The sequence below is a fragment of the Psammomys obesus genome, unplaced genomic scaffold (assembly GCF_907164565.1).
Source record: "Psammomys obesus unplaced genomic scaffold, mPsaObe1.curated_primary_1811, whole genome shotgun sequence".
NCBI lineage: Eukaryota > Metazoa > Chordata > Mammalia > Rodentia > Muridae > Psammomys > Psammomys obesus.
This window is the reverse complement of record NW_026585895.1, coordinates 8,724,020-8,751,268: the sequence shown is the minus strand read 5'-3', so window position 1 is coordinate 8,751,268 and position 27,249 is coordinate 8,724,020. Positions and strand designations below refer to the sequence as shown.

At 43.5% G+C, this 27,249-nt stretch overlaps 1 protein-coding gene across 1 annotated transcript in view; it reads right to left on the bottom strand.

The window, feature by feature from the left end:
- Nucleotides 1-27,249, bottom strand: part of Pde11a (phosphodiesterase 11A) — a 287,680-nt gene that overhangs the window by 29,113 nt on the left and 231,318 nt on the right. The window contains exons 16-19 of the mRNA XM_055600598.1: nt 15,302-15,379; nt 13,672-13,735; nt 6,091-6,165; nt 1,541-1,624 (exon numbers count right to left, since the gene is read on the bottom strand). Coding sequence (XP_055456573.1) covers nt 1,541-1,624; nt 6,091-6,165; nt 13,672-13,735; nt 15,302-15,379 — 301 coding nt within the window. The remainder of the gene's footprint in view (nt 1-1,540; nt 1,625-6,090; nt 6,166-13,671; nt 13,736-15,301; nt 15,380-27,249) is intronic.

Here is a 27,249-nt window from a genome sequence, read left to right as displayed (position 1 = left end):
TTTCAGAGTGCTCAGTAGCGAGGACGCGCTAAGCTCCAAGAGCCGTGGGTCGGCAATGAAACAGACTCTGGGTGGGAGCCACATGCACACCCTTAGCAGCAACTGGAGTTTGAGTTTTACTTCCCGTAAGGAAAATGTGTTAAGTTGAAGATTAACTTACCCACCCCATTAATACCTGAGTGATGTTAAACCAAGGGCAGCTCAGCAAAGCCAAAGGCACCTCTCCCAGCCCCCCACCCCCACCCCGGGGCTCTACGTGGGAGCAGACAGGAAGAAAAGAGAGTTAGGATCCCTTTCATAATAAACTACGTTGTTCTCAATGTTTCTTGTCCAATCTTTCATTATTAGATGATAGAATATTATAGCCATTTGTAACCATAACAATTGATTTTAGATTATTTTAAAACTATCTGACTGTTTTTTATAATATTGGACATTTAATGGATTATACGAAACGAGTGAATTTACGTTTATCATTTGTGGTTATTAAAATTACATTTCTGTCTTGAAGACGATATTCTAATTTGTTTGTTTTCAGGAGACTGTGACAGGTCTCGGTAGTTCCTAACGGTACTGAAAATGAAGTGGTGGCGAAGTTTGAGGCTTAATGGTTGTGAGGTCTTTAAAAACCAATCCTGCGTTCTTAATGGAGTGGCAGAGAATGAGAAACTAAAGAGGGTTTGCTTTCCCTGTGTGCATCTCACTTTGAAGTTAGGAACGTGGCTCAGGCTGATTGAGCTAGGTCGGGGGTAAAGAACTCACTGGGGTTTACAGATGAAAGCAAATGCTTAGCAGTAGAATTAAAAGCCGGCATACACTAAACTGTTAGTGCAAACGGATGCCAGCCCTGATCTAAACTCAGAAAGTGGTACGTGAACTATTCAAAGCTGACACGTGTCTCCTTGCCCCGGGCGGGTTCCGCACCAGGCAGCGAAGCAAGAACTCATTAGTAGGCTCGTTCAGGATTCACTGCTTGGCACCGTTATGTTTGCTTAAAGAAGGAGGCAGATTTTGAAGATGGAAGATGCTTCCCCCACAAAGCCCAGTAGTCCAGACCCTGGGGTCAGAGCAGAAAGGCGTGTTTGATGAAACTCCGGTGTTTCACATAATATTAATAAAACTTAAAAGCAGAAAAAGATTTCCATTTAAGAAATTCAGAGTTAATCAAGGCTAATTATATTTCTTTCTTACTAGACTTCTCCAAGCCTTTGATACTGGGCCTTTGAACTGTTTTTTTGAAGAGATGGTTTTGACTATGACTGCATCCTTGCATTTCATGGGACAACATTTGAGGAATGAAGAGACAATATATTATCATCTTTGGCTTACAGACAAGGAAGGTAAGGGCATGTAGATTACATTTTAGAAATCGGTAGAGAACTGAGGTACCTATCTTTGAAACACTAGCTCTTGAGTTAGAAATTAGAAGCAAGTTTACAGTTCATAGCCTGCGAATGTCTCCACCTTCACATTTCTGAACAAACCTTACCCATGTTCTCCTTCACCTCAGGCAGGAAACACAGACACAAGCCAGCAGTACCTGATACAAAGGCATACAGATGTTATCAATCCACTCTAATTGCAACCGAGGCAGTTCGTCTTTCCGGTTCCGGTCAAAAATAGCCTAGAATGAGGAAGCAGAAACCTTGCTTTTATTCTCCAGAGTATTTTATGGTCACTTTGTCAAACAACATTCAGATTTTACCAACAGAATATTTCACAAATATTTCACAACCCTCACCCATAGCTTTTTTTTTTTCAGTTATCTATAATAAAAAAAAATAAAGTATTTTCACATGAGATAAAAAATAAAGTATTTTCTCTTATGAGATTTGTAAGTGAATTTATTGAAATTTATGGCTTGTAACACCTTGGGGCCAAAATCTGTCTGCAGGTACAGGTAATTGTTATTAAATCAAGTCACCAGGTCACTGGGAACTGGGTACAAGTCAAAAAAGATGTCAGATTGGAAAAGATCCTTAACAGCAATTTTCTTTTTTTTTTTTTCTTCTTCTTCTTCTTCCTTTTTTCCTTTTTTATTATACATAGATTCTTTTCTATTTTCGATGATTTTAAAGGCTGGGTGCTCTTGGTAATTATGTGTTTTTCAGTGAGGTTCTGTAGTAAGTAGGTTACTAAGTACTTGTCCTTGGATGGAAGGAGATGGCAGGCATTCATCCCTTCTTCATCCCAGCCTTTAAATTTTATGACATTAGAATGCTTGATATAACTTATGTGTATTTCTAAAAGCCAGAGTGATTTATTTCTATCGCTAAGACTTCAATCAACTGGATTTTCAACTCAAGCAAGAACGTCTTTCCCTTGCTTCTTAACGAGTAAGGCCACGGTCTATGACGTTACCTTGTGTCGGTTGATCTGGAAGAGGGGCGCTGCCTGGTTATAATTTGTCTTATTGAAAAGCTGGGTAAGATGTGGCACCCAGATCATGGTGGGGTCTACAGCAGCCATGGGGGCAGGTTCAGGCCTCACCCTCGGTCCTGAGGTGTTGGAAAGCTGCTCCCTTCAGACCCACTTGGATACTGAACTGACATGGGCTACATCTGTGCAGGGGTCTTAGGTTATCTCCATCCATAGTCCTTGGTTGAAATAGCAGTCTCAGGAAAGACCCCTGTGCTCAGATTTTTGGTTCTGTTGCTCTCCTTGTGGAGTTCCTGTCCTCTCCAGATCTTATTGTTTCCCACTTCTTTCCTAAGATTCCCTGCACTCTGCCCAAAGGTTGCCCATAAGTCTCAGCATCTGCAATGATAGTCTGCAGGGCAGAGCCTTTCAGAGGTCCTCTGTGTCAGGCTCCTGACTTGTTCCCTCTTTTCTCCTTCTTCTGATGTCCATCCTCTTTGCCTTTCTGGATAGGAATTGAGCATTTTAGCAAGAGTCCTCCCTCTTGATTAGTTTCTTTAGTTATACAGATTTTAGTAGGCTTATCCTATATTATATGTCTATATGAGTGAGCATGCTCTTAATACTCACATTAGGGATTAAGTTTTAGCACATGAAACGTCAGGATTCAGACCATATCAAAACCACAGTCTGATTTGTTTTCTCCATAGTTCTTTTTTTTTACCTGAGTTACTTATTTAGTTTTCTGCTTCTGATGAGTATTCTATACAAATACTTTTTTAAAAATTCAAGGAATTGCAGTATATATATACTGAAATTATCACTACACTCAATTTTAAAATTCCTATCAATAATAACAACTCCATCTTCTTGTAAATTTCCAGCCTTATGCAAGTAATGATTTATTTCCTGCATGTACAGATTTGCCTATTCTACACAATTCATTTAAAATAGAATCAAATCATATGTACTTTTGTACATGGTCTTTTAGGACAGTGGGCTTCTCCTTCTTATCCTCCTTATCCTCATTGTCTTCCCTCTTCTCTTCCTTTTCTTTTTCTTCAACTTTTCTTTTTCTTCTTGTTTTTGTTCTTTCTTTTTCTTCTTCGACTTCTTCCTGTTCTTGTTCTTCCTTCTTTCTTCTTCTTCTTTAGAAAGGGTTTAACTGTTCTGGAACTCACTTTGTAGACTAGGCTGGCTTCAAACTCACAGAGATCCATCTACCTCTGCCTCCAGAGTACTGGGATTACATGTGTGTACCATGATGCCCAGAAAGACTGGCTGTTTTCATGGAGCATAATTTTAAAGATATATCCAGGTAGCATGTCTCAACACTTCATAATTTTCATATTATATTTCAGTATAGAGGTTTATGATATTTTGTTTATTAACTCATCAGTTGATGGACATTTGATGGGCAGCTATTTTCACTTTTTGGTTTCTATGAGTAATGCTGGTGTGAACAGTTGTGAGCAAATCTTTGTATGGGTGTGTGTTCCGTTTTCTTTGGGGATAAACCTGTGAATTCCTGGGTTATATGGTAACTCCATGTTGAACTTTTTACATTAAACTTTAGTTTCTAAATTGATGACAATGAAGCCATGACACATGTGTGGAGGTAGAAGACAACTCTTGAGAGCTGGTTCTCTCCTTTCACCGTGGGGCCTGGGAATCCACCTGAGGTTCAGGCTTGCGCCATCTTGCGGGGCCCTATATCTAACTTTTTGAGGATTGCAGGCTGGTTTTCAAAGTAGCTACACTAGTTTACATTCCTTCCCCCATCTCACGAAGTCCCTGCTGCTCTGAAAATATGTCAGTGTTTGTATTGTCTGGGAAGGAAGGGGTACCTCACTGCAGTTTCCATTTGTGTTTTCATGATGGTTAAAGATTCTAACCATCTTCTTTGTATGCTTATCGGCTGTGTGTTTGTTCATGGGCATGCTCATAAGTGATTCGCTAATGTGTTTGTTTGTGAGTATTCCCCACGAGCTGATAAGGCCCTAGGGTCCTTGAACACAGCGAAGATGGTGTTCCCGCATTTCCCGATACACAGTGTTAAGCTTCGTGCTTGGCCCACTGGTACTCAAGCCCATTTTACCAACCAGCCCACTGCTTCTAACATGGCCCCTCTGACTGTGGTCCAGCCAGCTTCAGCTCATTCTCAGAAAGTTACCACGATGATCTCTGAACTAGGCATCCTTTGGGTGATTAAAAAAAAAATCAAAGAATAGGGAGGTAAGCAAGGTCAGTTCTGGGTGAACTATAGACATTTCTGAAGATCAGCCAGTTAGGGCAAGTTTTGCCTCAGAAGCCAGACTTCTCCTGAGGCGACAGCTACATTAAATAGCCTTTTGTGAGGAGACAGTAGCATTTTTAGCTATATCCACCATGAAATTAATTTCATTTATGTCTTCAGAGAAGGCCTGAGCTGAGCCTACAGATAAAGGCTCCTCAGTCCGGACCCACAACAACTGCCCACTCCTGACACAGGCAATTTACCCCCCCCACCCCACAACTAAATGAGCTGTGTTGCTGCACTGTAAGCCCTTCAGAAAGCACCTCAGAATCGGCTTTTAGAGGGAGGAAAAAGCTTTTATTTTAACATAGATATGTAGCCTAGAGAAATGTGGCTTATAGGTTTTACAAATAAACTACACATGTTCTAAGCTAATAATTTTCTTTTCAAAACCAAGTTTGGTATGAGCGTCAGAAAGAGTAAAGGGTGGGCAGAACCCTGCATAAATGCGTAGTGCTTTGAGAATTAAGATCGCTGCTGTGAGTTTCAGCCTGTGTGGTCCTCTGGCCTTTTATAGGTAAGCAACTGACAGGATAGTCAACCTCAGAAAGGCTGCTGGCTGACGATTCAGTCGAGGGAAGCTGTTCAAGGTAGGAAAGGGCCCTGCTACCTTCTCTGGGGTTTGACTATCAGAAAGTGGGGTGTGTGGAAACTCAAAGATCTTACTGATATCTCTGAATGTTCAAGACTAGGTGGATTGGAATCCTGAAAAAGAGGCATTCCTGAGAAGCAATCCACACTGTGCGCTTCATTAAACCTACTGTGTGTGCTACCTGGCTAGGCTTTAAAATACCTTGTCCCTTCTTGGAGTGACCAGGGAAGGAAGATGCCTTAGCTCACTAGGAGTAAAGTGGCTGGCCCCTCCATGAAGGTGGTGACCAAGGCTTCTTTACCTTGAAGGAGGAGACAGCAGCATTCCCAGGCTGTCATCAGTTGTCTCAAATAAGAACTATGTGAGGGAATCCAACACAAAGAGCATGCCAATGACCAGAACCTCGAGCCCCACATTTCAGTTTGCAAACAAATGGTCTGTGATGGTTTACTTCGGGGAGTCTGAAAGTTTGGAACTGAAAAATAAAACCCAGCTATCTCTTCTAGGCTGGACAGCTTGACTTCAATTTTCTGATGTTATTTCTGTTCCAAAGTGGGCGTGCATGAAGTGCCAGCACTGGCTCTGAGGTGGTCAAGCTCCATCCTGTAGACCCTCCCGTGGGTTTGCGTGTTTGCCCCACTGTGGGTTCTCAGGAAATGCTTGTCAAGTGTTGAGCAGTTTCAGAAACCTGGGAGCACGCTGGTTAGCATTCCCCGCTAATTTCAAGCTGTCAGGGGTCCGCCAACCCCCTTCTGAGCCTTCCCCGTTTCGAGGTGTGGTTTGGAGTTACCTCTGAAAATGCCATTCAAAAAGGTAATTGGTGATAGTAAAAGGACAAGCTTACAGAGGGAGTGAGCTTGAGTTCCGACCTCTCCCGGTCTCCTTGTTCAAAGAACTCGCTGGTTACAAGTTCAGCCACCTGAAACACAGAAGTGGTTTGATTTATTTGTAGCAGAGGACACTATGAGATGCAGAAGCGAAGTTGTTATTTCTGGCTCCTGTGCATGGTGGTTATCTTAATTTGAAGAGCGTGGTCTTTAGGCTGCCTGGGCCTGGTACTGAAAGCGCTAGGTTATGTCAGGTCCCAGTTGGTATTTGCTCAATTCTCTGCTTGCCCTGGCATATAAGCACTGCAGGCTAATTGACGGAACCACCACAGCTCTGTTATACCCACAATGCAATGGTTGCTCCATGCCCAGCCATAGGCACCTGCCTTTTCTTCCCCTTCACCCATGAACATAAAAGATCCACAGTCACACTAAACAGGCCATTTTCTATTCCCTCAGTTTGTGGTTCTCATAACCATTTGTGGAAAGAAAATTGATAGAACAGATAAATGCTGAGCAGATATTTCCAACGACACTAAGATATGCAGCTAGCAAATCTCTGAGTGAACCAACTGGGACTGTAGCCTATTGGAAGGCTTAGGAGAAAAAGTTCTAGACAGTTGACAGCAAGAAAGCCTGGATCACCAAACTGTTTTTCTCCACCTGATGCTCTTACAGAAGAGGAGAATTTCACACCCTACAAATGTGAGATGGTTTAATTTGGTCAGGTACACGGAATCAAGATAATTTTTCTAAGTCAGGCCTGGTGTCACAGGTCCATAATCATAGCTACTCAGGATTCTTGGGCAAGGTATGCCTGGTCGTAGAGTGAGTTCAGTATGGAATTTAGAGAGAACATGTCTCCAACAGCGAAGAGAGGCCTGGGGATATAGCTCTGTGACAGTGTGCTTAATGTGAATAAGGCCCCCCTGCACACACACAAACACACACACACACACACACACACACACACACACACTCACACACTCACACACACAAAGGTAGTTTATTTATATGTATCTAAAGAGGTAGATTACAATATTTAAAGACAACATCAAACTTACACACACATACACACACACACACTCAATAAAGGTGAGAGTAGCAATATGCAATATTAAAAACTCAGATACCCAGTAAGGTCAGACTTCTAACACTTCTGATAACAAGTGTGGGTTCTGTTCAAGAGTTCAGTTGCACAGCGCCCCCTGAAGTTGGAGGTTCTGGGGCCTGGCTCACATCTCCAGCCTTGGCCTCTACTTCTTATTTCCACACTCTGGGCTCCTTTTCCCTTTCGCTTTGCTTTTAAAGAAGAAACTGTCCCTCTGCGGCTGTTCCTTTCACATTAATGTAAGTGTGCACGGGGCACCCCAGGCAGGAATCCTGTGTTCTCCCTGGAAAGTAAAGACACTAATGGGGACCCCTCTTCCTCTCCTATGCCCATCCCCTCTGCTCTGTTCACAGTTCAACCAGAACCCCTGTTTTATTTGTACTTAAAGGCCCCATCAGGACCATTAAGTGGCTCCTAATTGGAGTTTCCATTAAACAGTTTCCTGTCCTGCTAATCAGGACATTGGGTGTGTATGTGTGTGTGTCTCTGAGGAAACCCCCATACTTAAAGTCATGTTCCTGAGGGAAGATGAGAGGAATAACCACAGTTAAGACACATTCTGAAAGGGTTTTTTAAAATAAAATCAACATCTAGGAAGTTGGCAATGCATCTACTTAGTGTCTGAAGGATGACTCACACCCGTCATCTGGGCACTTGAGAAGCTGAGGCAGGAGGATTGTCACGATTTGAAGGCCAGCCTGAGCTACTGTATAAGATTCTATCTCAAAATTCGTTTTCAAGGGCTGGAGAGAGGGCTCAGTGATTAAAACCCCAGCACCCACATGGTGGCTGACCACTGTCTGCAGCTCCCATTTAAGGGAATTCAAAGCCCTCTTCTGGCCTCGTCAAGCACCATGCACTCACATGATGCACAGATACACAAGTAGAGAAAACACCCATACACGTAAAAAAATTAATTAAAAACACTGTATACGTATACGTTCATATAAATATACACATAAATGCATAAATTTGCATTTTAATTTTAAGTGTGTGTATGTGTGTATTTATGATTGCATGTTGTCTTCGATGAAACACCATGACCAAAAAGCAAGTTGGGGAGGAAAAGGTTTATTCAGCTTACACGTCCACAGCACTGTTCATCATCAAAGGAAGTTAGGACGTGAACCCAAACAGGGCAGGATCCTGGAGGCAAGAGCTGATGCAGAGGCCATGGAGGGGTGCTGCCTGCTGCTTTGACCATCATGGCTCGCTCAACCTCCTTCCTCATAGAACTCAGGACCATCACTCCAGGGTGGTGCCACACAGTGGGCTGGGCCCTCCCCGTCAATCACTAATTAGGAAGATGTCTTACAGGTGGAGCTTATAGAGGCATTTCTCAGTCGAGGCTCCCTCTCCTCAGATAACTCCAGTTTGTGTGTCGAGCTGACAGAAGATTAGCCAGCACACACGTGTTGGCACGTGTGGATATGGGCGTGTGTGTGCACAAGAACATACGGAGGCCAGTAGCTGATATCCAGTGTTTTCTGTGGATGTTCTCTACTCTGTTGAGGCAGAGCCTCTTGTTGCGCCCACAGCTTCTCAGCTCTGGCTGGTCTAGTCAGCCATCTTGCTCCGAGGACCTGCTGTCTCCATGTGCTGGGATGGCAGGTGGCCAGCAGTCCTGCCCAGCTTTTACACAGATCCTGAGGGTTTGAACTTTGGGAGTCACAGCAAGGGCTCTGTGCGCTGAGGCATCTCCTCAACCTTCACATTGGTGTTTTTAAAAGGAAGTTTGATTGTTTGGTTCAAATGTTTCCTAAAATCAAGAAGTGAATATAGTTTTAAAAATATCTTCATCTACTCAGTTTGGAGACAAGCATGGATGAGATTTCCAGCTTGGATGTGTGGTTACATTTCTGATGGAAACATTTGCAGGACATGGGTTTGCGTTTTATTCTCCTGAGTTATTATGTTTCTCAGCAGAACTACACACCCCAGAAATGAAATGTTTACACTGATGACTGAGAAGAATAAGTGCCTACAAGTCCCGGGTTGATCTAAAATATCATTCACAGGTTGCTTCTGTCCTGCCACTGCCTTGCCCAGGTGCATATTGTTTAATTAAACACACACACATACACACACACACACACACACACACACACACACACACACACACACATCTTTTATTTATTCTCTCACAGTTTTATAATGTAACAATGTATCTTGCTCATTTCCATCCCCACCTCCCCTCTCCATTCTAACCCCACTTTGGGCCTCCTAGCATGTCTCATTCCCTCTCTCCTTCTGTAACCCCCGGAGTCCTGTCAGCGCTGCCCTGCTGGAATGTTGGCTGATTTTGTTGGCTTGCCCTTGTGTGTGTGACTGTAGCCGCAGCAAGGTCCTGGAGTGCTCCTTCCCACCCTCCAGCTCTTCCAGCTTTTCCTCCCCTTCTTTCCTGAGCCTGGCGGGGCTGGTGACATGGCTGTCCCATTGAGGGCTGAGTGCTCACAGTCTCAGCCCCTTAACCACCTTTATTCTCGATGTGCGGCATTTCACTGGGGTCGCTGAAGGCCTGGCACCTCTCGCCCACTCCCTCTCCATCACCACTGTAGGTGCTACCCTAGCACTGCATTTTCCCAGATACCCAGGAGAGCCACCCGCCTCTGTGCAGCCTGTTCTCTAAGTCTACCTGACCATAGGACGGGCGGTAGTCAGGCGGTAGTCAGCTACACAGATTCTTTATGTGATATCTGGTGACTTCTAATGTGTTGCAATGAAACTGGCAACAGCTCAAATGGAGGAGAACTGTCCTGCATACACCAGACTGTGGTTTGAGTGGGACAAACCTCTGTTCGTGTCAAGGAACTGAAATTTAGAATGAATTTGTTATTGTAGCAAAGCCCAGCTAACCTTGACATAGGAGAGAATTGATATTAAAGCAAAGTGCTGATAGTTAAAGAGACCAAAAAAAAAAAAAAAGTATCAAACAGGTATCAGACAGATAGGAGGCTGAGTTATCACTGAAAGAGAGAAAACACTCTTCCTAAGGAATGCATAATTTTAGGAGGAGACTGGAAAACAAAATGCTAATAGCATGCAATTATTGCTGTTGGCCTTCCCCAGGCATTCTAGAAGTGAGCTCAGAAAGGACCAGCAGCAGGTTTATAATAAGGGATGAAAGGGAACAGAAAAATCCAGTCTTGTCAGAATGAAGATGAAGCTGCTTCTTAATTCCAAACTGGAAATATTAAAACTAAGGTATATGTTAGATGAAAATATTAATACTCAGCTTTGAATTAAAAATCTAACTAACGGCATGGCCAGTATTCTTATGAAGAATTGGGTGACTTCTAAGCACCTTTCCCTGGTGAGCCATCTTGGTGGCCCAGCAAAGTTTTTTAAATGGAAAAAATAGCTCAGAGAACATTTTAACTACATAGTTGTCTCCCAAAAGACATGAGGCTCAGGTCCTCAAGTGCAGACACAAAAGAGAAACAGATTTACTATGTTTGTCTATTGCTGAATGTCAGGAGGCAAAAAGAATCTAAGATGTTTATATAGAGGAGAATCATGTTTTTATTTTGTTTTGTTTTCGTTAAATATTTAAGAGTACTTTAGTGCTTAAACTGTAAGTCTGTGACTCTATAAAACCAGCTTGCAACCTTCTTCATGTGAGAAGTAGGCTGAGAAAGCTGCTTAACCTTCAGAGGATGCCAGGGGACAAAGTGGAAAAGAACCATTTTCTTAGGGGAGCCAAAAATGTTCTGTAAGGAAAGCCAAGAGGGGGGAGCACCCTGCCGGGAGCCAGGCCCACTGCTGGTGGGGGCTTCACGGTGCCTGCCTAGACAACTTGGACTCTTCACGGAGCATTGGTTGTAGATGTTTTTTATCTCTTTCCTTGCTGAACAGGAGGCTGCGGTGGCATTCTGTGTGTGGAGGTGACAGTCTGGGGCACCCGTAAGTCCTTAAAAGTACATCCAGACCTGTTATACGGATGGCGCCTACCACTTGGACATCCTAGACTGTGTGCCTGATGTCCTGACTGATGTCTTCCCTGGGGAGAGTATGCTTTTCTGCAAGGACAATGAATGGCATTTGAAGGGTAAACTGTGCTAGATCTGTCTTCACAGACTCTGACTTTCTACTTGCTGGGCACAGGCATGGATTGTACTTCTTGGAGAAACAGGGTCCTGTGACAAGTCTGGACCAATGGATTATTGAAGGTATTAATTTTTACCATCAGATACTCCATGGTCCATCAGACCAGCCCAGGATGAGAGCAGAGGTGCCGGCCACTGTGAGCTCAGCCTAACAGAAAGTTGTAAACTCGCTTAAAACATGAGACTTTTGTTGTAACTTCATTGCCTGGCTCTTGAGTGGGAACTTTGCAAATGACACCACCACATCACAAAGTCAAAAGGTTAGACCTGTTTAATTCGTGCTGTTTAAAAATGCAGATGGTTTGAGCCTGTGGAGAAAAGCGTGGCCCTTTAGGAACGAGGGCTTGGCCCCTATCTGCTGGGGTCTGTTTTGTTTTAAGTTTTTCAGCTTATAAGATTTCTGTTCTTGTGCTCCTCTCACTGTTTCCTGCAGGTCCTCTTGCGTCCTATAAGCCTGTGTCTTCCTTTATTCTCTGAGCAACCCAAGGAATCATGAGCCACACACCCCCAGTCTCTTCACCAGAACAAGTTCTGAATCCAAACATGAAGGCTATATCTAGTATGGGCTTGGACATTTTGGCTAGTGGGTTTTTGTTTTTGTTTGTTTGTTTGTTTGTTTGTTTGTTTTAATTCACACTCCTGCCTCAGGAACTGTTGTCTTCCCAGGGTGACTGTCATCAATGACAGCTTCTTCTGAGGTGGGTGGCTCTTCACAGACTTCCTGGTCTGTGTCAACTCTTGCTGTGTCCGCCACGATGCCCATGATCTCAGGAAACCAAGAAGGAGAAGAACACATTTTTTTTTTTTAATTCACCAGCTGCTATTGACATAGACTTGGGCTACTTATCCTTTCTAAGCCCCATCCTTCCTGTTTGTGAAGTGAACGTAATAACCAAATTAATTTCCTAAAACTCCAAACTATGGCTAAGATAACAGGAAGTTACTCTTGCATAGTTCTTGGGGCCAGCAGCCCTGCAGCAGGACAACGGGCAGAAGCCAGGGATCAGTGGAAGGCTCCTTTGAAGGCTCCCTCTGTTCTTTGCCTCTTTCCAGAGTTTGGAAGCTGCCAGCACTCCTCAATTTGTAGGCGCTGCCGTTTCAGTATCTGCCTGACTCTCACATTGCCTTCTCTTCTGAGTTCTGAGCTCTCCCTGCTCTTTTACAAAGATGTTTGTGACTGGAGTTGGGACTCACCCAGATCATCCAGGCTCTTCCTCAGCAAATCCTTACTTAATCTAATCTTACTTTTCCTCTCAAGTAAAGGCCATAGTCTTTTGGGATCATGACTTGATATCTTTGTGTGGTGATTATTCAGCCTACTGTAGTAACTACCTACCATAAAGGTTTAAAAAAAAAATCAAAAAACATGATTAAAGTGGGGAGTGGTGGTGCATGCCTTTACTCCCAGCACTTGGGGAGGCAGAGCAGGTGGATCAATGTGAGTTTGAGGCCAGCCAAGTGAGTCCAGGACAGCCAAGGCTACACAGAGAAACCCCGACTTGAAACCTCCCCCCACAAACCAACCAACAAACCAACAAAAACAAAGAAAGCCAACCGAAAAAAAAAAAGATTAATAAAGCAACATACACAAACCAGTCATTCATTGATATATGGATATATCTTATTTCCCCAAATTGTTATTTTAAGATCCCAAGTTTCTGTTTTAAAACCCACAATCCACAAAATAGGTGTCTCGTAAAGCTTTGTGAGATTGCTGCTAGCTATTTCCTCACTCAGGAGGCTGAGGCAGGAGTATTACTTTGAGAGCAACTTAGAGACAATGAAGTTACCCTGCCTCAAGAAAAAGAGATTAAGTTAAAGAGGGAAAGAAAACCTAAAGAGCCATTAACCTCTCAGTAATCAAGGATCTTGAGCTAGGGAACTGTTTTATTCAAAACTGCTGCTGCTTAAAAATAATGCTCAGTTGCATTGAAAAACTATAAAAACACTATTAGCCCTGATAAAAATTAAATGGGGCACTGCACACATTGGCAATAGAGCCCTCGATACTTAACTAATACCTGCAAACAAAAACAGAATATCTCTTTTCCTGTTTTCTTTTTCATAAATGATAAACATTGTCTTGTGCTAAAACACGGTTATTCACTCAAAAACAGTATTGTGAACTGTTAGGCTTAAGGAATCGTCTAAGTGTCATTCAGATTTAGCACATTAGAAAAATCTCGAAGCCAGAAACAGCACTGTTCAGTGGGAGTGCAAGAAAGAGAGGCTGTGGGGTAAGCCGGCCTTGTGACTTAGCAGCCTGTGGCTCCGTGCCAGGCCAGCACCTATGCAGAGACCCTGCTCTCAGCGCGAGAAGCCGTGCCCAGTGCCCCCTCCAGCCCCTCCTCTGCTGAGCTGTGCCATTAATCACCACTTGCCTGTCTGGAGATCTCCCACGGTTTAGTCACGGCTCCAAGGTCACAGGCTGTCATTAACATTGATCTGAAAAACAGCACCGAACAAACAGCCTGAACAATCTTCTGTAGCATTCCTAAAGAAACTCACCCCAGCTCCATAAATAAATGAGAAGGAGCCAGGGCCAGCCTACATCTTTCCTCAACAAGGGGCCACGCTGTTAAAAGTCCCCCTTGTCCTGCTTCTCCATCATGCAGCCACTGCTGCCTTGAAGACAAAGGCTCTCACAGCCTCTGGTTGCCCTTTTGGTTTCGTCTGCAGCAAATCCAGGAAAGCAGAACCTTCCTCTCCCTACAGCTGAGTCTAGCAGGCTCTGGTTAAAATAAAGTGCAATGAGGGTTTCCCCTTTTTAACTACAAGCAAAGGGATCAGTATATAACACTGTGTGGCCGATGAATCTGCTTCCTGACTTAGCGCCGATGACAAAGGACAGAAACCCACACCGAAGAGGTGAGGTGCCTGTTGTGGAGGGAGCTCTTTTGCCTTCACAGCTCCACACAGCCAAGCTTTACCAGAGGGGGCCACACTGTGTCACCTGGGTTACCCCCTGGTGGGTACCATGTTTCATACACATTCGGAAAAAGGTGCCCAGTTATAGCTTTCCTTAATCTGTGCGTGCATAAAACACAGGTACAACGAGAACCAGGTTTTCAAGGGCAGATTTAACTGGGATTTATGCTGAGCCACGGAACACTGAAAATAGCTCAAGTCATTGCTAGAGTATTATCAGATGTGGTGGTGGTGGGGTCTATCTTTTGTCTCCAGTCTGCTGTTTTTCAACGAACACCAGGAGTACACCATGAAGAGTGATTAGAACAGGACTGGAGCCTGGAGGTGCCCTGGCTGACTGCTTTCGGAAGAAAGGGTGCATTGTGAGAGGTCAGAGGGCTGTCCTGCTGTCAGCGAGCATTTTAAACCCTGCTGGCTTAGAGTTTTGGAAACATGTCTGCTGCCCAGATGGCAGAGCAGGATTGAAGTGGGCAGAGTCCCAGCTAACAACGGGTCATTCACAGCGAGCCAGGCAGCACCAGCATCGGCCACCTCGGACTAGAGCATCATTTAAGACACAGTTCCAAACACCCCTATGCTGAGCTCTGTGAAAAGGGAGGCAACTCGGTCTATTGTGTTCTGGTTCTCTGTAGGGAGGAGCTCGAGGTGCTCACTTTCCCCCTGCTTCTGGACTAAGAGCTTTCCTACCTGAAGGACTAACTGCTGGCTGACAGAACCCTCACTGCGGCCACAGCCGTGGATGCTGTCATTCTCATTTACAGACAAGAGCACAGAGAGATTAGGTAATGGTCTCAAGGTAAATAAAGGGTTCCGTGTTTATTACAAACCTACCAGACTTCTCAACACACTCCAAGGATTCTCATTTAGGTTTTGTGTATGAGAGGGAGCCTGGCTATAGGTACCACACCGTGGTGTTTCTTGCATAGAAAATAATCTCTGTGAGGTTGCTGACTCAGGTCATGCTTTGGATAATTGCTTAGGTTATATTCAATTGATAATTTAAAACTTTTCAAATGTACACAGAAAAGGTGTGGCTAAATGTCCAATAATGGAAAACCCACACAAATGCAGGCTTTTTCTCACCGAAACACATCACGGTGGCTTTTGATGCTCCAGTCATAGTCTCCTTTACTGACAAGCTCAAAGAACTCAGTTCTCCTCCTGCAGGAAAATCAAATAAAGAAAGGAGGGGGAAACCTGGAATGAAATTTCTAGTCTATGGAGTGACATAAACACATTTATGTGGAAAATGTAAGACCACCTGAACCCAGTAACTTAATATTTGAAATCACGAGGCTAAAGTAGTATCAAAATAAATCACTTAAAAATGTTGAGATGTCAAGAGAAAGCTGAAATAATTTTTAAATTTATTTACAACAAAGGACATTATAGAGCCATGAAACGGAAAACAACGTGGTCAGGACTGTGTGTTGTAAAGCCTCTATGACATTGAAAGTCAGAGGAGGGAAGCAAGGACAGACAGAAAGCAGGCACGACTTCAGAATGTTTTTTCATCACTCAACATGGGATATTCAAGACAAGATAAACTCACTGGTAGCAAATTCAAGATAAAGATTTGTTTCCCAGCTCAGAAAAATAACAATTTTACTGTCTTGGTGCTTTAATTCATGGGCTATCAGCGGGTTGGAAAGTGGCTGTGTCTAAACTGTAGTTCATTCATCCACATTCTGTGCCCCTGTAGGGAGTTACTAAAGCCTCTGAGCCTCCATTTCCCAAGACACAATTTGGGTATTTCATTTGCTAACTCATGAACTCACTGGGGGGATTAACTGAGATGGATGCCATGTGTAAGCAAATGGCATAATGCCTAAATATTTTAAGTGATACACACCTCCCCACCACACAGACACACACAGATATCCCCTCCCCATACTCACACCATGCTCACGAGTGCACACACAAACCATGCCTTTGCCTATACATCTCCAAATGGATGGAATAGACAGAGGAAATACATCTTAAAAATGTAATTCATTTCTAGTTTTGAAATATTATACAACTTATTTTTGTCACAAAAAAGAGAAAACAAAGAGTATGGATATCATGAGCATTTTAAGAGTCATCTCCCAAGTTTTCACTCTCTTGGCATTTAGCAATGAGAGTACTTTAAAGATCCTGACAAATCTCTTCCCAAAGTGTATTGCACAACACACCTCTCTTAGGAATTTCTCATCAACAAATTCCCTGGTTCAAGCAATGCTGGCTGCTCTCTCGCATACAACACTTACATCAGCCATTTGAAGATTCAGAGTAATAATAAAGTGGAAAAGCTTGCTTGAACTTATTTAACTGTAAAATTCCATATAGTGCTAATGTTTTTAAGAAATGTACTCTTGGAAATAGCGTCAGAATGCACCAATCATGATGGCAACAATCAGAACACAATCTTGGAAACTTAGTGATGACCTATGGAGGTTTGTATAGAGAAATTTTAATCCAGCAACATGGCTACTCTGGCAAGGGATCACATTCAAAGACCTTTTAGGTCTGTGTGATCTGCCTGGAATGATACATCTTTAATCCCTCTGGCTGGAATACAGATAGGCCCTTAGTACACACCTTTAATCCCAAACAGTGAAGGTAAGGTTAGTTTGTAGAAAGAAACAGCCATGTTTGAAAATGATGTCTAACTGAGAGGCAGACAAAGTGACAAATCAGAGGAAGAACTGACAAAATAGAATATGTCCAACTCTCACGAGAAGAGAGAAGTTGACTTAAGCGACAGCAGTGAAGAGGGAGAGAGAGGAGACAGTTTTATCAGGAGAGTTTTACAGAGAGAGGTTGAAGAGAGAATGAGCCAGAGAATGAGAAGAAGCCAGAACAGATTGCTAGAGTTAGTTTAAGGCCAAGCAGAGCAATTCAATCAGAAGCTGAGAGAAGCCAGTTTGAATCAGTCAGCTAGGAGAGGAATTTGAGTCAGAACAGCTGAACTGAACCAGCCAATTTGAGTTCAGAAAAAAACAAGAGAGGGTGAGCTTATTCAGCAGTAAGTCTTAGAGGCTGAAAACATTCTAGGTCTAGATTAGATTGTACAGAGGCTAGAAGCTTCCAGTACGAGGCCTAGGTTAGCTGATGGGGACAGTAAGCCTCCTAGCCCATAATTACATCAGGCGAATAAAAGTTATTTTTATGTAAGTGACAAAGACTGATATTGAGAACCAGCTTTCCTATGTCTTGCCTGGGATTCTCAGAGCAGTTGACCAAGTGTGGGTTCCTTGTCAACTGGTGAGAGTGACTGGTCAGTTTACCTGAAAGGGAGCGAGCCAGGAAGACAAGGTATAGATTATTTCCTTATTCCACACAACTGAGGTTCTACATCTCTCTCTTCAAATGGATACAGAACAAGGCCATCCTACAGACTGGGGTAATCTTTAAGACACACCCACAGCCATAGTTAGGGATGGTACTGAAGAGAGAAGAATGAAGCTATTCCCTTCCTCTTCTGCTGGCCAGGTACCTGTAGTCAGTTACTTTGCATAGCTTATCATCTTTTCATTTGACCCACGTCTTTCCAAAACAGAGAGGGAGGTGGCTGAGTGGAAAGGGCGCAGGCTTGAGCTCACATTGACCTGGACTTCATGGTGACTGACTTGCTAGCTGTGCTTTCGCATTGCTCTGACTCAGGGTCCAGCTTTATGGGGAGGACTTATTGCTTGTTGCAGTTTGTGTCATTTGTATTTTAACCATAACAATCACATAATGAGACTCCTCCAGGGCCAGCATTTAGCAAACCTCAAATCCTCCCCATAAAGCCGGGCCCTTTCCACTCAGCTCTACAGGAGACCGAAGAGTTTATCCAGTGAGTTCCTCTCACAGAATAGAAATTAGTCTTCTTAATTTTTCTGGAGCAGAAAGTTGAGTCCATCAGATATTTATGAATTATTTACTCACTTTTAACCTAAGGATTTATTCAGCCTTACGGACATACAACAAAGTGCTCCTTTTTTAAGCGATTTGAAGTTAGCTGGGCCAACCAATAAAAAACCAGGTAATTCCTCTTTAAATGTGGTACTGTGGTCCCAATGATCTTGAGACTAGAGTGAGGCATTCCACAATATTTAAATGGGTGTCAGAAAATCTCAGGAATGGGGAAAATGGACAGACGGCCCAGAGGTTGAGAGTTGGGAAGAGCTCTTGCAGAGGATCTGTGTTGGATGGCTCACAACCACCTAGAACTCCAGCTCCAGAGCATCCAATACCCTTTTCTGGAATCTGTGGGCATTTGAACTTATATGCATGTGTGTGTGCCCATGTGAGAGTATGTACACACACACACACACACACACACACACACAAAACAACAAAGTAAATCTTTTCAACAAAGCTCAGTAATCAAAATAAATACTGTTTCAGTCAGTATTATAATAATCAAAATAAATGCAAAAACCATGATGAATAAAACAGCAGATTTTACGTAAAGATAATCTCTGGCCCCTTGTTTGTGCCATTATGTCATTTGTCTCACCACAGTCCCACCCTCGATGCAGATGACATTTGTTGGTTCCTTCTTGCAAGTTGTCCTCTGAACTTTATGTATGTCCTGCCACCTGCACCCCCCACGCTTAAGGAAGCAAATGTTAACAGCCCCAAATCTCTGATGTGCATCTGAGTAGCATTGTATGAGCAAATTCTCCAATGATAAAAATAACTAGAGTTTCCAGTGTGAGATTCTTAAAAATCACTAAAATCAGACTCAGTCGTGGGTTTAACATGACAGTAACAAAGCTAGATTCCATCACATTGGGAAGAAAAGGAATGTTTATCATCCCAGAGGATGGCAGATAGAAGAGGGGCAAGAGGAATCTTTTTATAAGACTTAAAAATGGAGCATATTAGTTCAGTGTTTCCTCCATAGCCAGAGTGGGACTATTTCTTGATAGACTATTTCCTCTGTTTTCCCAAGCTTTGGCTATGATCTACAAAGAGAAAAGAAATATGCCTGCAGATGATGATCTTAGCAAGTTAAACTTGAGAAGCCAAGGGCTGTGCTGGACTGCATGGTAGAGCAGAAGGCCCTGGGTTGGAGACCCTTGGCTTGGTTCTCAGTACTCACAAACCCACCATGATGGAACAAAATAGAACACTGAAGCCCAGTCATTGGTGGACCCTACATACCATACAACCGGCAATGAACTTTCTGCCTGTGTGATGGCTGTCTCCTAAGCATCTTCACAGGTTTCCCTAGAATTCTTCTTTACAAGTGATACAGAATATTATACATTTTAAAGCATCATATAATAATGCAAATAAAGTATATGTATTCTTTGGCCACTTGCTGTTCAGTGTTGAATGCTGAGTGAATTAGCCACGGTGTAGATACAATTCTAAGCCGTTCCACCTCACTGGTTATGGTGCTGCCTGCCAGGAGTACCATTGTTCTCTGCTGATGTACCCATTTCCTGATGATTAGTTCCAATATTTTTGCTAATCTCTATGATGCTTCTATGAATGACCTGCATCTATTCTGTGCATTATTTGGTTCTGTGCATATGCTGTTTTCTTGTATATGTAAAATTGCTGAATCACAGAATGAGTTCTGTGTTTGTGGGGTTTTTTTTTTCTTTTTACTTTTTGAGATAGGGTCTCAGGCGCCCAACTCAACATGCAACTGAGAATGACCCTGAACTTTTGATCCTCTGTCTCTATTTTTCAGTGTTGAGATTTTAGGTATGCACCACCACAACTGGCTGTGTTTGAAATTCCATTCCAGTTATAGACCATGAGAATGGCTTTGAACATTTGAGAGAAATCTGCTACAATTCTCTCATTTTTCAGCTGAGAAAATTCAAGATGAAGGAAAGTGAAGTTATTTTTCCCAAAGTCCTAGAGCAGTTATGCACAAAATAGTTCTAAGTTCTCAGTGTCCCATCTCTGCTGTCCGGGGATGTCTCTATGAACAGTGTGTAGCAGGGTCGGGTGGAGCAGGTATCCCTTTGTGTGGTGAGTTTGTTTGGTCTCAGCTGCCAACCTTCATGAAAGATGACAAGATCAAAGTGCTGCTGTGTCTAGGCTGCACCAATCCTGACAGAAGTTTCTATCAGCAACAGGACAGAGGAGGGAAGACTTCAAAGAGGGCTGCGGTTGGCCTATGCCAGAGTGGTCCGCAGAGGCAAGTGCCGTGTTTCTGCCATTTCTTTGTGACAACCACAACAAAGCAGCGTAGGAAATTCACAGTGTGTTTGGGGATAAGCTCAGTTTTCCCATATAGCTGATCCTTTCAGCGTTGATAGGCCTCTGTTCGTACAGATGATACAGTCAGCGTCAGGCAGGGAATTGCTTGACAAAGGAGCATTTCCAGGAACAAGAGACTGCTAAAATGAATATTTAAAAACCCACAAAACTATATAATACCCTTGGATCCAGACTTCTTTGTCATGGGGAACTATGTCATTAACTTCTCAGGCAGATCACTGGTAACCTTGGCTTTCAAGGACAATGCCAAGGGCCCAGCTAGTGAAAAGCAACTTACTGGAAAATTTCATTTATAATCAGATATGTTTTATTAGGTTTTTATTCTGCTCTGCTGACATATGTGCCACTCAAAAAATAGCAGCCTTTATAAAAAGCATCATTTGAACAGAACTACTAGAATTACCCTCAAAAATAACTCCAAAGATAGGTTATCCAGCACCTGTCACTGCATTGAAAACCTTCCTGGTTTGTGGCATATTCTCAAGGCATCTTTTATTTACAAAATGAGAAATCATCATTTAATCATCATGTTAATTAGTGGTTTTTTTGGTAAATTTATATATTTACAAAATATATAACATGTGCATGTACAATATACACACATGTAATATTCAGCCAGTACCTTTGAATCTTCTGAAAGTCTATGAGCGTTAGGAAGTTTCATTGCTTCAGTGACAGGCATCATTATGTGCTCCTTACACTGCCAGCTCCGGCATCACCAGGTCATGAAGGTGGGCATGAGTGGGCTGGGAGGGGCATACAGGGCAAGACGGTACCTTTCCTTACAGTGTCCTTACAGGAAACCTATTTGTCTACAGTTCATTTTGACTGCAGGTCCTTGTGCTGGGGAGATGGCTTAGTGGTTAAGAGCACTTGCGGCTCAGTCACCCACCTAACAAGCCCAGTGTCCCACAAGTGCCTGTAACTACAGCCCCAAGAGATAAGGCACCCTCTTCTGGCTCTGCCCATTCACAGAGCAGCTGTGCACATCCTAGCTTGTAGACATACCATCTGCACACAGCACACACACATCATATACATATCAATCAATCAATCAATCAATCAATCAATCAATCAACACATTTTAAACAAAATAAATCATTTAAAATGTAGATCCTGGAAAGATTTCTGGATTTTGGCAGAAAATTTCTGGAAAGGGAACTAGAAAAGCAAAATGCAGGTGACGATTTCAATGATTCTGACTAAAGGAAAAAAATCTGTTTATTTTATTGCTTTATTTTTGAGTCAGGAGCCTCACTCTGTAGTCCACACTGGCCTCAGAAGTGAGATCATCGGGCGCTAGCCTGCTGGGGTGACAGGTGCGCACCACCACACCTCAAGTATGCTTAATTGTAAGTGAATTTTCTCTTTGGATTAAACAAGCAATGGGCAGCCAAGATCCCAAAAGAGATCTCATGTGGTACTGTGGTGTTGTTGATAGAATGAGTAAAACCAGCAAGTTACAGTCAAAGGACAATAGTTATCCTAAGTGTTGAAAATGTTGGGAGCTGAGGCAACTCAAAGCCTACAGATAATCACAACCACGGGGCAAACATGCACCTTGATGGAGAGTGATGGAAGTTTTGGTTTCTTTGTACACTCAGTTACATTATGTAAATATGCTTTTGTTTTAATCTCAAGTGTGGGGTTTTAGTTGGGCTTTAGTTTGTCCACAGCTGATAACTGTCTTGTTTGGGGTGTGGCTTTTGTCAGCTGGTAGCAGCCTTCCTCATGTGGCATGGAGAGGGGAGTGGCCTAGGACTCTGATGGGTATGAGAGCCTAGAAAGAGACAGTGTGGCCTGTGGTGAGGTGTGGCAGTTTGGAGAGACCAGAGACGGACAGTGTGGCAGTTTGGAGCAGACATGGTGAGAAACGCTTTGGGGCAAAGCAGCTTGGAGGAGACTGCTGGCTGCCTTTACTATTTTCTTTTCTTTTTTTTTAATTTTAATTTTATTTTTATATTAATCATAGGTTGTTTGCTTTGTATCCCAGCTGTAGCCCCCTCCTTTATTCCTTCCCAATCCCACTCTCCCTCCCTTATCTCCTCCCTGACCCTTTCCAAGTCCACTGCTAAGGGAGGTCCTCCTCCCCTTCCATCTGACCCTAGCTTATTAGGTATCTTCAGGACTGGCTGCCCTGTCCTCCTCTGTGGCCTAGTAAGACTGTTCCTCCCTTGGGGGGGGGATAAAGGAGCCAGTCATTGAGTTCATGTCAGAAATAGTTCCTGTTTTCCTTATTAGGGAACCCACTTGGTTACTGAGCTACCATGGCCTATATCCGAGCAGGGGTTCTAGGTTATATCCATACATGGTCCTTGGTTGGAGAAACAGTCTCACAGAGGGCCCCCAGATTGGTATACAGCCCTAAAAACCCATTGACCCTAAATAGCCAGGAGAAGTAAAGAGGTCTGTGCCCCCTCTTCTCACTAACTTCTCTCTCCTCCGTAGGGTTGTGATGTTGGAAAGGAGGTAGAGGCTCCTTTACTTTCACTAAGTAAAGTGAAGTTTAAAAAGGGTGGAGCTTGCTCTCATCACTCTCTGTGGTAACAGCAGAGCTGTGTATGTGGCTGTGTCCTTCTCCTCTTTCCCACGAGGATCTGGATCCCTAATGGCGAGAGTCACATGTCACCTACCTACAGATTCTTGATGGGCAGCATGATGCTGGCATAAAGAAAGCAGCAGGGTCGGAACTTTCCAGCTTTTGTTCCATCACCGTATCATGGCAAAGGGGGATAAGTATGTGAGTTGTCTAAAGACAGTTTGAAATATGCCAGGAACCACTGAAAACCTTTCCTATCAACCTACCACAGACCTTCTGCCTTAACCTTAGAAGAGTTCCCATGAGCTAACCCATCTGGCTGTGTTAAAACACAAGAAAGACAGTGATGGGTTAACCTCCATTGGTCACTAACATCTTACTGCTCACCAGTGTCCCCTTTCCAATCCTGTGACTGGCTGAGTACAGGCAGCTGTGGAAGTTTAATACACAGAACACAAACACTCACCGAACGATGAATGAGTGAACATTTCTGTCTAAATAGCAGCAGCAATACTTGTTGAATCCACACTATATATTTTAATAATTTATCTTGATATTATAGTAATTTTTTTCAAAGGAAGGTTAAACCATAATTCTAAACAATCTAAAATAATTTAGCACATATGACTGTCACCAGATGCTTTTGAGACAAGCTACTTACTGCAACCCTTTGGAAGGTCAATGGCAAAGGAACCATTCATTTGGGCATTTTCCATAGTTGCTGATGAACTATGGGAAAGCACCAGAGGAAGTGGCAATTTTCAAACGGAAGGGTGAGCTGATTAATTTACAGGTCCAATCTAAGAAGCACTGGGAATCCAAGTACCTGCATAAAATCTGAATTGTTTAGTAATTTCCAGTTTAAATAGTAGTCTGAGGCAATCATTGGACTATTTGCCATGGAGATATATCAGAGGGTACGTGAGCTCTGGGTGATTACTCTCTGTAAGCCTGGGCACTTCTATCTAATGAGATTGGGTGCCCTCAGGGTGCTATGGCCATAAATAGTCAGCAATCCTATCTGTCAGATGGAGAGAAGAATATATGCCTGTAGGTTAATATGAGAAACCAAAGTAAAAAAGCTTATATTTGGGGAATTCATTATGTCAGAATGTCAAATTGAGAGGCTCTAAGAAATAGCCAAAGAGAAAGATGCATAACTTTCATGGTGACAGGTGTTATTCAGCCTGCTAAGGGAGAAAGCCATCAACCCTGTGAGTTGCAATATGACCAGCCTGGTAAGATGTACCCACTGGCACAGTAGTGGCATGAATGTTACAGAATTAACCAACCACTCTGCTTGGATCTGAGGCCTGCTCTACAGACAGAGGCTCATGCCCGGGACTGTAAAGCTGACCAAGAGCCCATGGCTACAGAGGTCCAGTGCTTTAGGGGAGGATGTACTACCATTATTTTGCTAAATGGACATAGAATCCCTCTGGGTGGTGGAGTACTAGTTGTACTTGTACCTCTTGAGTTTGAAACTCAGGCGTGTGTGCACTGGAGCTGCTGCTGTCACTAACGCCTAAGCGCTTCCAGGACAGGGCCTTAGTTTCCTTTCATTGCTCTTAAACTACTAAATAGATAACTGCAGAGAGAATGGCAGAAGGGTTAGACACATCAGAACCCAACTGCCTGTTTAAATCCCAGATGTTTACTGAAGCTCTCCAGTTCTCAGTTTCCCCATTCATGCTATGCAGTGAACAAGATTATCTGTATCTAATGGGCTGACGGGATGGCTCAGGGGGTAAAGGAGCATGGTGCCGAGCCTGATCATCTGAGTCTAATTTTTTGCACCCATGTAGTGGAAGGAAAGAACTGACTACCTCACGTTGTTCTTTGACCTCCTGCGTGCACCATCGCATGTACACACCCACACAGACACACGCACACACACAAAACAGATGAAAATGCAATGAGAGTCTGTTTCTCAGGGGACGACCCGTCTCCTCAGACTGCTGCTAGAATTAAACAGGGCATGTGTGTGCAAAGCTCCTAAGCACGGACAGGAGACACATCACCTGCTGTTTTTACCACTAACTGCAGAAGTACTAAAAGCGTGTCTTTGTTGGATGGAAACAGTCCAAATATCACAGGGCATCGGTGACATCTCTGATGTTTTAACATTTGTGATTGCAGATCTCTCCCTCTCTCTGCCCACCCCCAGTGACATCTTTCACCGTGTGTATTTTACGAAGTTCCTGGTGGAATGATTTCTTTTTTATAAAGTGTTTGAAATTATCAGAGCTTTTCCTCATAGGCAAGCTCCATTGGCGGGCACTGGGCCCCTGGCAAATGGGCCTGAGCCAAATGTCCAAACTCAAATTCCTAACAAGGAAACTAAGGCAGAGAGGGTAGGCTAAGTGAAAGACTCTCGCAAGTCATGTGGCTGGCTCTTGATACAGCATTTCTAGAGTGACTTTCTTTTTCCTTGATAGTTTGGTCAATTCCAACATAACTTTTTTATTTTCTTTTCTTTTTTTTTCTTTCAGCAAGAACAGAAGAGCCAATGATAACCGGACCTCAAGAATCGGTCACAGTCGTTCACCTGTGTCCTCTTGGCTTTATCTTTCTCCAGTTATTGCTAGGGCCACCAATACCACAACTCCTGCCACTGCTGAGCTATGCAGAGCTTATGGGCCCTCACATACTTGGTGTCCGCACACATGGGACCAGAGACAGTTGTAGGAGTTCTCAGGCCCTGAGTACATACAGCCTGGAGGTGCACAGGAATTTTAAGTCTCGGGGCAAATGTGGGCTCTCGGGGATGGAGGCTGGAGGCCAGTTAAGAGCTGCAGCCAGGAGACTTCTCAAATGGTCCCTTCAGATGGCCCTAACTGACCACTGTGGTGACCAACGGGGGCACATCCTCCAAAGTCTTCCCTGTTCCAGCCCTTTATCTTCAGTGTTGTTTGCAAAGTTAAACTAGATGCATGCAAGCCTTTGCCCCCAACTGTGTTTCAGGCAAGCGCTTAGGGGACCCAGATTAGTTACTCAGTTAAACTGATTGACATTCACTAGGTTGAGTCAGTGTTGCTATAGAATGTACTATGATTCAGACAAAACTGTTTCTTGATTCATCCACCAGAGAAGGAATGTGGTGGCTGTGGGAAGTCCAGGCTCAAATTTTGCCAAAAATTTGCTTTTGTGACCCACGCTATACCATTCAACCATTAGTGCCTCATCCGCCAAGCAGATGAGGTCAAGTAGATGACGTCATCTCTGACATGTCTTCCAGCTCCTTACTTGTACGCTGGTGAAATATAAGCAGCCACGTAACTACGTATATAGTAGCTGTTTCTCTCTCATCAACCTGAGGGATTGTTTGGACTGAAAATACGGCCACATTTTAATGCAACTTTAGGCCGGCACGCAGACCAGTCCTCTGGAGGTCTAGATTAGAGAATGAGCTATTCAGAACCTCAAAAACAATAAGGCTGACAGAAGGAGAGCAAGACAGCTTCTGTGGGAGTCAGCAAACATTAGCAGGGGCTGCAGCGTTAAGATAAGAACAGAGTAATGAGCAAAAGACTCACAACCAACTTCCTCGGCTGCATTCCAGCGGTCATTCCTGACTCCTCACATCCCTAACAGCTTGATAAATGGTCACCGAATGCTGAGGGTGGTTTTTTTCTTTGTTTTTCCCTCTTTTGTCCCCTTAGGAGTTACTTGAAAACTTGGTTTAGAAAATGCTTCTGCTTTGAGAAAAATAACACAAGATGGTACAAGTGCCAGGAAACAAAAGCATCATAACATGGGTTCTTCGTAAATCCTAAATCCAGGAGCATCAGTCTAGAAAAAGAGGCGGCCATGAGAGTGAAGGCAGCCCAAGGGCCACAGAACATGTGAAACAAGTAGAGTGTAAAGCAAATGATGTTGTTGGTGTCACCACCCATAAGACATTTAATATATGTAACGTAAGTCACTGCCATTGCACACACGAAGGAAGGCATCTCAGAGGAAACAATGTGTTTGGTGGCACACAGCTAGTCAGCGGCAGAGCCTGGGGCTCTTAAAGGAAGACGTTTTTATCTTAAGGTTTGTATTCGTTGGGCTGGGGGGATAGCAAAGCACTTATCACATAAGCAAGAGAATACGAGAGTCACCCCCATGTCCAGAAGCTTGGCGCGCCTTTTCCTCCTACAGGGTTGCCTCGTCCAGCCTCGATGTGGTGTGTATGTGTCTGTGTATGTGTATGTCTGTATGTCTGTGTCTGTGTATGTGTCTGTGCATGTGTGTGTGCCTGTGTGTGTGCCTGTGTGTGTGCCTGTGTGTGTGC